The following is an 11249-nucleotide window of genomic DNA, read 5'->3' as shown; positions in this document are numbered from 1 at the left end:
CACAAAAACGATAATAGACAATGTAGTGAATATAATCAATTGATGAATTTTAAATTTGAATGTAAAGAATTTTTACTTGGAGAAATATAAAGACAATATAACTAATAAAATTATGTGTCTTAGTTAATTTATTGATAATGAATAAATTTTTTTTAGTAAAGACATTGTACGGACAATGTAGCGAATATAATCAATTGATGAATTTGAATGTAAAGAATTTTTATATTGGAGAAAAATAAAGACAATATAACTAATGAAATTATTTCTCTTATTTAATTTATTGATAATGAATAATTTTGTTTGAATAAAGACATTGTAGACACATAATTCTAAATTAAAGAAATGCATATGTATTATTTTTTGTTGTTGCTACTAAATTATTATTTAATTTACTAAGAGTAAAATAGAATACTAATTATGCAACTTTAATTGGGATGAGGTTCGAACCTAAAACCTTTCTTATTGAAATCAATGAGTAAGTTAACGGTGAACTAACAGAAATTAATAGAAAAAATAATATTTAACGGAAAAGTTAACGGATAATCATAGGAAATGTTAAGGAAAAATTAAAATCTGATCAATCTGAGTCATTCATTTGATTATAAAATTTGACCGCCATTTTTTTTTACCCATATAGGTTTAATATATAGTATAAGTCTTCAAAAGTCAATTAAATTTTAAATTGAATATATTTTTGCAAACTTTCAATAATGATTTCAATTCTTATCATTTATAATTTTTTTATAAAATATATTTTAATATATAATAAAATTCTTCTTATTATATAGTTCTTTACCCACATTAACATTCTTAACATTATTATTATTATTATTATTATTATTTTATTAATTTTTTTTATTATATGGTTAGTTAATAATTATGAGTTTGGTTTTACAAAAATGCCCCTAAATTTTTGGAGGGAAAAATTTTTGTGTCAACCATTTTTCCTTAATATATATAAAGAAGAGAATAAATTTTGAATTAAAAAATTATTTATTACACATCGTAAATGAGGTTTGACCATGGTGGTGCAAATAGCAATTTGAACACCCCTTTGACTAGTTACACCACCTATGTAATTATTGAAAATTTTCACCTTTTTACAATTTCAAAATGGGTTATTCTATTTACACCACCTATTTTACTATTTGCACCACCTACTTAGTAGGTCAAATAGCTTTATAGGTGGTGTAAATGCCAGCATTAATAAATGTAGTCAAAGTAACATTTATTATTTATTATTTTTTAACAATAAACATTAAAAAAAAAAAAAAAAGAATAAATCATCGCCTTCTCCGGTGAGAAGGACTGCCTTCTCACCGGAGAAGGCAACTGGGCTGCCTTCTCCGGCGAGAAGGCAGCCCAGTGGGTCGCCTTCTCGCCGGAGAAGGCAGCCCACACAGTGGGTTGCCTTCTCGCCGGAGAAAGCAGCCCAGTTGCCTTCTCCGGTGAGAAGGCCTCACCGGAGAAGGCGATGATTTATTCTTTTTTTTTTTTTTTTTTTTAATTATTTGTGTAATTGTTTTTAAAATTTTTATTTTCAATACATATGTTTTTAAATTTTATTTTCAATACTTATTTTTTTTGTTCAATATAATTTTTTTAACTTTCTATTTTCAATACTTGTTTTTGTTTATGGTTTAATTTTTAAATAAAAAATAATGATTAATTTTGTTATTTTAATATTTTTTATAACTTAAATTTGTTGTATTCATTATTTTATTCTTTTTTATAGAGATATAATAAATTAAATTTGAATCGCTAAAAATTGTAAAAATATATTAACTTCACAATAAAAAAAAAAATAAATTCATTCAATTTCAATCTAATATAACATTTTCCCGAGTACAATTAGAGCGTACATGCTCATTGTAACTTTCAATCCTATTCATATATGGAGTCATCCATGCATTTGCACAATCATATCTAAAATAAGCCCATTGTGGAGCAATTGTAGGCATTGGGTACCCTCCTGTCAATGTTACCTTGACATAATGGTTATTATTAACATAACCAAGGGTTATTGCTACATGCTCGTACCAAGGTGGTGGGCTAGATCGAAGTGGTAAATATGTTGTACTGCCGGCCATACTCAAAACATGTAGTATCACATTGTATCGGGAAGCAATTAGTACACCCATCTCCGGCATAGTCATCCAGTGCTCAACTGGTGCACACCGATCTTGTGCAAAAAAATTTAACATGTTATAGACATTATACCATCCTTGAGTTCCAAACATATCGGTATATTCCATTGTGTGAGACTCTAGTTCTTCGATTAAATTGGATCGAATTTTGAACCATTCGTCCTCCTTAAAACCGAGACAGAGAGCTACGGCTCGAAATCCACAGTTTCCGTCAGATTTCACATCTTGCACTTGCATGATGAAAGGATGGAATATAACCGGAAGTTGAAGCATATATGGATGGTAAAAGTGTCTATCACTTGAAGTTGGTGCAGCTGAACAACTATTCCGAGCTTGTTCTTGAAATTGAATATTATTTGGCTCGGCTTTAGTTTTTCTGAGAGATAGAGTTCTTATGAGAGATTTGTTTTTTGAAGTGGGACGCCCACGAACATTTATTTGCACGGGTGGCTCACGGATCGAAGTTGTAGATGGCGCGATCAACTCCCTCAACTTTCTCAATATGTTGAATTTACCAGTTCTTGATTGTTTCTTGAACTGATCCTTAAACATATGAAGCTCATGCTCAACACCAAAATCTTCATTGGTTAGAGAGATGGAAGATGATAAGTCGAGCTTCCTCCAAAAGATATCAATCGAATCAAGTGGGATAGGCTTACCACAGTTAAAATATGTTACCTGCTCGTGTGCACATGGAAGCCCGCAACTTGTTCGCAATCGACATCCACAATTTTTAAAAGTAATCCCGCCAGCCCGTGACCTCTCGAACTCATTAAAAATGAGATTCAGTGCATGAATAGACACAAATCCTCGCAATTCTTGAAAATGTGACGTGTTGAACCGATGTCGAATCAAAATTTTGCTTTGTTCAAGACTTGCTTTGATGGATGTGTCCTGTGACTGAATGACTCTGTCGATATAAACCAATGATGTCTCCAAATCTGACTGCGATGACTCCAAGTATTTTTTTAACTTGGCATGCTGACTCTCAACTCTGTTCGTGGTGTGGTTTCCAAAATTGAGATATCGATCAGTCCAAACAGATACAAACATTTCTTTATACGGTTGCAGCCAATTATCATCAATATAACCAAAAACACCTGAAAATGTGAATAATTGAAGAAATAATTACAGTAGTTGAACAAATATGCCTTGTTAAAAAAAAATATTAAAATATACATCGAATAATACCTGGAAAGTCAACCAAAACTGCTTGTATTTGAGCTAAATGGAACATATATGATTCATGAGTCTGAGACTCAACTAATGCGTTCCATGATTTGTAGAATAAATCCCAATGATGGTTTGAGGGGATCGATGCCCTGCACTTTCTCAAAATACTTCTATAGATGTGCCATCTACAAAGTAATCCTTTAGCATCCGGATACACATTTTTACATGCTTTCATCAATGCCAACTCTCGATCCGTGACGATAACACGCGGGGTAATGCATCCCTCAATTGTGGCTTTGAGACAATTTAATGCCCAAGTATAATTGGACTCATTCTCTTTGTGCATGAAGGCGAACGCTATGCAAAATGTCATGTTGGTCGAAGTTACACCAACCATTTCGACGAGAGGCATCGAGTACCTATTTGTCTTATAGGTTGCATCTATCAACAGGACATGTGTAAATGCACGCCACTTCTCCATAGATTTAGGATGAACGAAGAATAAATCTTCTAACTCATCTGTTGCATTATTAGTTCGACTCTCATGCACATAACCATTGTTATGTAAAAAAAGACATAACAACTTGCATTTGAGTTTTACCTGCATTATCCATCATCCGGAATTTTTGGCGTGCATTGTATATGGTTTTTGTGATGGAAACATTATCCGGATTTTGCATCTTCACCGACGTTAAAATATCTCGTGGTTTCACATGCATCGCTGACAAATTTTCCACCAATTCGACTTCATTTCCTGATAATCGCCTTGCATACGGGTGACCTTCAAGGTGCAATGCAGGATCATGATTATGTACTCCACATATTACCCTAACCCTCCAGCAACCATTAACACGTATGTATTTCCCCTCCAATTGGAATGGACAATCAATTTTTCTTGTACCCGTGTTTTTAGATGAGATTTTTTTTGGCACGTAAGTACCACCACGGTCACACTGAAATATAACTGTAGGACTTTTATTCCGGGATCTTTTAATCACAATAACATATCCGAGATCCCGACCTCTACTTTGAACCCATTCAATTAAATCTTCGCGAGACATGAATGCCTAATAAAAAAATTAATTGTATCAATAATAAAAATACCTAATTAATTAATTATAATCATAAAAAGTGGGTATAAGATTATAAAATGTTAAGTTGAGTATTAAGGCGTGAATGACTACATGCATGTATACCAATAAATTAAAAAAAATACAAACAAACAAAAACACAAACAGAAATTAAGTATATGTACTAATTAATAATCATAATAATAATTACATGCATGTATACCAACAAATTAAAAAAAAAAAAACAAACAAAAACAAAAACAAAAACAGAAATTAAGTATACGTACTAATTAATAATAATAATAATAATAATAATAATAATAATAATAATAATAATAATAATAATAATAATATTAATAATATTAATAATTACATGCTTACAATAATAATAAGTATGCGTATGAATTTTGTTTACCGTTTCTGTAGACAATTCGCATGCAACCTCGAGATTTAGGTTCACTTGATCATCATCTTTAGTTCTATTGTCATCATAAATTTCGATTGCATTTTCGTCCTAAACAAACAAACAAATAACAACTCTTAATATATAAAGACAAAATAATATATTCAATATTGATATATTAAAGCAATGAATTTCTAATCAAAAATAAATATACATATCTAAATTTCTAAATAATATATAAAAGCAATGAATATATAAATAATACGTAATATTCAATTTACTAAGTTCACACACACACACACACATATATATCTATATCTATATATATATATATATATATATATATATATATATATATATATATATATATATATATATGAAATTAATGAACATATATGAAAGCAATGAACTTAAATTTCTAAATAATATATGAAAGCAATGAACTTAAATTTTTAAATAATATATAAAAGCAATGAACAAATATACATAAGTTCAATTGTAACATTTCAGTAACAATTCAAATAAAAAAAAAATTAAAATACCTCGTAATGTTGTTGATTTTGATTTGGACCATTGTAACTAAGAAATTGGCTTTGATTTTGATCGTTGTAGCTAAACAAATTATCTATCCAACCGTCCATCACACACACACGAATTTTGATTGTATGACATGTACATCACACACACACACCACATATATATAGAGCCATTTAAGTCTTTTGGATTCCTTGCCATTTATTCTACACGTAGTTTCATTTCACAAACAACAATATTAACTAAAAAATATGAATTGAAATTGTAAATTTACAAAATATATGTATTAAAATTATAAAGTTCAAAAAACTATCTATTGAAATCATAAATTTAAAATAAACATATATCGAAAAACAAAAAAAATGGACCAGGAAGGCAAGGAGGCAGAAAAAAAAAAAAAAAGGAGCAGCCATCGCCTTCTCCGGTGAGAAGGCGACGGACTGCCTTCTCACCGGAGAAGGCGATGGCTGCTCCTTTTTTTTTTTTTTTTTTTTTTTTTTTAATAATTAAATTTTGACGTCATAAATGTAAATTTAATAGGGTGGTGCAAATAGCATTTTGACCACCCATTAGGCTATTTGCACCACCCATATTTACTACCTTTTTACATTTTCAAAGTGCTTTATACCTCATTTTAGTCAATGGGTGGTGCAAATAGCAACACCCAAATTACTTTATACTCACTTTTAACTAAAAGGTGGTGCAAATAGCAACACCCTAGCTTAAACATAGGCTGCCAAACTTTCCTCTCAAACAACGTTGTCCACTCATTCACCAAGCTGAATATTTGCTCAAGACAAACCAAAAATAGGTAGACCAAATAAGCTTTGACAGCTGCAGGCATAGACTAAAAACCAGACGGACCTAAACTAAGAAAAATAATAATTATATTCTAAGTTTTATCAAATAATATAGCCAACATAATTAGAGAGTATAAATGTCTATCATTTGTACACTTACACGTGCATTGCACACCTATCGCATGTGCATTACACGCCCATCGCACGTGCATTACACGCCCATCGCACGCAACTTCAACTAGGTTATATCGTGTCTAATTATACCCAGTAGAAGAGTAATATGATTAATATATTCAACTTTACATGCATATATGCAGCTGCGACATCAACAATCATAAGATTTATTCATGGTATCAAGAGAAAGTATGAGTATAGAGTGATGATATTCATCCTCACCTTCACTCTGGTAACAGTCTCCCCTCTCCGGCTACCGTAGATGGTGACCATCGGAGGCGTAACATGCATACTCATTTCCGTGCTTGTATGCCCTGCATGAGCCGGAGAAGATCTTCAGAACCTCATTATTGCAAATATTGAAAAGCTTAGAAAGTCCTTGGAAGGTTACCTAATTAAACATATGCTAATTAAAATCTTTAATTTTATGTTTATTTAATATCAAAATATATTGTGTCTGATTTGTGGTCTGACTTCTCAGGCTTTGGAAGTGCATATTTTAGGGTTCTTGAAAGTGAACGAGGTGGCATGGCACCATTGGATTCACCATAGCAGCACAAGCAGTAACTAGCAGCAACTGGAGTTGTTTCTTTTAAAGCTAGCTTAGGGGCTTTTATGTCTTTTTAGTCTCTAAGTTAGTTATAACCGTCTATCTCCTTTCTTTCCTTTTACATATATAAGCTGTATTCTTCTCCTATAATAGACACACTTTTTCTCCCAAAAACTCTCTTCAGTAATACACAAAATTGCTTCCTTCTTCTCTTCATGATGAAGTTCCCAAGCCCTAACATGCTAACCTGAGTGATCTGATCATGGTATCAGAGCTTCGCAGAAGCTACGCTGCCGCAGTAATGGCAGAGAATGTGAATGGAGATGGAGATCGTGTTGAGCAAGCAGCTGCATCATCGAATCAGAGTCCGGTAAACCAACGCAGTGATGAGTTTGACGATCTCTACTATCTCCACATCACAGAGAATCCCAACCTGACTTTAGTCTCACCAGTTTTGACTGAAATCAACTATCCTTCGTGGAGCCGAGCCATGAAGATAGCCTTGGAGGTCAAAAACAAGTATGATTTCTTTAATGGAGTAATTCCAAGTCCAGCTGAGAACGATCCGAGATATGCAGCGTGGAGGAGATGCAATCGGATCGTGTGTTCATGGATTTTGAAATCCGTCAGCCCTACTATAGCAGAGAGTGTGATGTATTTTGACAAAGCTTCGAAAATCTGGAATGCTCTCAGTAAGAGGTACTCTCAAGCTGATCCTCATAAGATATCAGAAATTCAAAATGAAATCTATAGAAATGTCCAAGGAAGTTTATATGTCAATGAATATTTCACTAAGAGTAATGCTTTAAGGTAGCAGTTGAACACTTTAAGGCCTTTACTTTTGTGTGAGTGTATGCCTAGATGTTCCTGTATTCTTATGGAGAGGATGCATAAGGAAAGAGAAGATGATCATATAATTAGGTTTCTGGAAGGCTTGAGTGATGATTATGAACCTATAAAATCTGGAATCCTTGTTATGGATCATATGCCGGATATAGGGAAAGTTCTTAATATGACTTTGAAACTGGAAAGGAAAATTAGAGGTGCTATTAATCAAAAGGCTACTGATCTTATTCAAGCTAATGCATCTCAGAGTAGCCAATTGCAGAACACAGATGATCAAACTGTTGTGGCTTATTCAGCCTCTAACAACAAAAAGAAATTTAATGGCAATACAGGGAAGAATGTGCCTAAATGTGTTTATTGTGGGATGCTTGGTCACACTGTTGAGAAGTGTTACAAAAAAAAATGGATATCCACCAGGGTGGATTCCAGGTTATAAAACTAAGAACAAAGGGACTCAAGATGGACAACAGTTCTCTAACACTTCTGTGAATCAAGTTGGAGACACAGGCTTGTCCAATGATCAGTTCCAAAGATTGTTGAATTTGTTGCAGAACCAGAACAAGGGAAGTCAAACACCAACCAGTTCCAATGATGCTGTAACCCTTGCCAATTCTGGAATCAGAACAGACTTTAAAGGTTCTATAGAAGATCATAATGAAGGTAATCTCTATATCAACTCTATCCAAAATTCTATTACTGTGTGGATTTTAGACTCTGGTGCCACAGACCACATCACATGCTCTCTAGATTATCTTGAAACTAGTCACCAAGTGTGTGGAATATCTGTTAAATTGCCTAATGGAGAGACAGCCAATGTTACTCACATAGGGAAAGTGAGCCTTAACAAAGATATAATGCTGCATAATGTCTTGTGTATACCTTCCTTTACTTTCAATATTGCATCTGTCAGTAAATTGACAAAACAGTCAGGTTACAAGATTATCATGGGTGCTGACTGTTGTACCATCCAGGGTCCTCTTGGGAGAATGGATGGTTTTGCTAAGGAAAGAGAAGGACTATACCTGATTACTAATCCTCCTGCCAAGAAGACAAAACAGATTTATGATGAAAGTTTTAACACTCAGTGTAATAGCCTGACAATTGATGTATGGCATAACAGACTGGGGCATTACCCTATTAATAAGATTCTGTCTATGAAAGAAATAAAAGTTGTTTCCTCTCCGAAGGGTGTTGATATCTTTTGTGATGTATGTCATCTTGCTAAGCATAAAAGGTCCACCTTCCCTGTTAGTACTTCTAGAGCTCCAAAATGTTTTGATTTAATACACATGGATGTTTGGGGCCCTTTTGCTGGTTCATCTCTGAAAGGAGAACACTATTTCTTAACTATTGTGGATGATTTTAGTAGGTTTACCTAGCTGCACTTAATGAGGAACAAATCAAAAGTTAAAAACATATTTCAAAACTTCTGTAACTATGTTCAAAATCAATTCTCTGGGAGGATCAAGGCAATTAGAACAGACAATGGAACTGAATTTATGATGACTGATTTTATCAATGAGAAGGGAATCATCCATCAAAAATCTTGTGTGTACACCCCTCAACAGAATGGAATAGCGCAATGGAAACATCAACATATTTTAAACACAACAAGGGCTCTAAAATTTCAGTCTGGTCTACCTACTGCCTTTTGGGGACATTGTGTTTTGCATGCAGCATATCTTATTAACAGACTTCCTACTGAGATCCTTGGTGGGAAAACTCCTTTTGAATTGATGACTGGCAGCAAAGTGGATTATAATAAGCTTAGGTCCTTTGGTTGCCTATGTTATGGTGCTACCATATCACAAGGAAGAACCAAATTTCAGCCAAGAGCAATGAGATGTAATTTCCTGGGGTTTCCTGCCAACATAAAGGGTTATATTCTATGTGATCTAACTGACAGATCTATCTTTGTTTTTAGGGATGTCAGGTTTCATGAGCATATCTACCCCTTCAAAGAGCTAACAGTCAGACCAGAATCTCCTAAACCTGTAATGTTCAATCCTTCATTGCCATTGGTTCCTATTTTTACTCAGGCCAATTATACACCTTGGGAGGTTCCACCAGACAATAATCATGAAGTTACACCAAATAGAGCCACATCAAACCATGAAGACAGTGTTGGTTATGCAAATGACCTTAATGAAGATATTATTCCTGTTGGTGACTTGGGAAATGAAGTGACTAGCGATGCAGCTGCTAGTCATAGTCCATCAGACCTGGTTGAACAACATCCTGAGGAAACTTCTCATAATGACTATGATTTACAAAACCATAGTGACCAACAGCAAGTCAGACAGTCAACAAGGACAAGGAAGATGCCCTCCAAATTACTTGACTACTACTGTCACTTCCTGGCAACTAATGATTCAGACAGTAAAACATCTCCTCACTCTATTCATAAATATATTACTTGTGATAATTTGTCTGACAACCACAAGTTGTGTGTTTCTGCCATCACATCTACACATGAACCACAATCCTATAATGAAGCTGTCAAGAGTGAAGAATGGAGGAAATCCATGCAATCTGAAATACAAGCTCTTGTCCAAAACAATACTTTGACTTTAACAGAGTTACCTATAGGGAATGTACCAATTGGCTGCAGGTGGGTCTACAAAGTGAAACATAGAGCAGATGGCTCTATAGAGAGATACAAGGCAAGGTTAGTGGCAAAGGGTTATACTCAGCAGATGGGAATAGATTACAATGAAACCTTTTCCCCTGTGGCAAGGATGACTACTATAAGGACCTTTTTTGGCTGTGGCTGTTGCCAAGAAATGGGAAATTCAGCAACTGGACATTAATAATGCCTTTTTGCATGGAGACTTGGAAGAGGAAGTATACATGGTTCTTCCACCAGGCTTCAAAACTGATAAACCTAAACAAGTATGCAGGCTGCTGAGGTCTCTCTATGGGCTTAAACAAGCAAGTAGGCAATGAAATGCTAAGCTTACTCATGCCTTATTGAAAAATGGTTTCTGTCAGTCTGTTTCTGATCCTTCATTATTCACCAAAAGCTCAGGAGCATCTTTTACTGCACTTCTTGTGTATGTGGATGACATCTTAATAGCAGGAACAGATTCTGATCAAATCACAAAGTTGAAACATTTCTTGGATACCTCTTTCAAAATCAAGGACCTTGGCAAACTACATTATTTTATGAGAATTGAAGCTTTAAGAAGTCCTAATGGCATCAATCTTTGCCAAAGAAAGTACACCTTAGAAATTTTAAAAGAGAATGGTTTCTTGGATGCAAAACCTGCCAAGACACCCTTTACCACAGGTCAAAGACTCAACACCACTGATGGAAAACCTCTTGACAATCCTAAACTTTACAGAAGACTTGTTGGAAAGTTGCTATACTTAACTAACACCAGGCCTGACATCTCTTATGCAGTTCAGCAGTTGAGCCAGTTTGTGGATAAACCTAGTGACATACACTTAATGGCTGCACATAGAGTGTTGAGGTTTCTTAAAAGCTCACCTGGAAAAGGTTTGTTCTACTCTGCAAACTCTCCTATTAAACTGCAAGGCTTCTCAGATTCA

The 11249-nt window shown here is 34.2% G+C and overlaps 1 protein-coding gene across 1 annotated transcript; it reads right to left on the bottom strand.

Annotated features, from left to right (window-relative positions):
* Positions 1 to 1820: 1820 nt before the first annotated feature.
* On the bottom strand, positions 1821 to 6598 carry LOC109169618. The gene is made up of 6 exons (XM_019318496.1): positions 6524 to 6598; positions 4806 to 4904; positions 4261 to 4387; positions 3922 to 4101; positions 3339 to 3839; positions 1821 to 3247 (listed from the first exon to the last, which is right to left on the bottom strand). Exons 1-6 carry the CDS (start codon positions 6596 to 6598, stop codon positions 1821 to 1823), a joined length of 2409 nt encoding a protein of 802 aa, XP_019174041.1.
* Between the last annotated feature and the right edge of the window lie 4651 nt (positions 6599 to 11249).

Source organism: Ipomoea nil, unplaced genomic scaffold (assembly GCF_001879475.1).
Source record: "Ipomoea nil cultivar Tokyo-kokei standard unplaced genomic scaffold, Asagao_1.1 scaffold3316, whole genome shotgun sequence".
Lineage (NCBI taxonomy): Eukaryota > Viridiplantae > Streptophyta > Magnoliopsida > Solanales > Convolvulaceae > Ipomoea > Ipomoea nil.
Note: the sequence above shows the minus strand (reverse complement) of the source record. Positions and strands in the feature narration are given on the sequence as shown.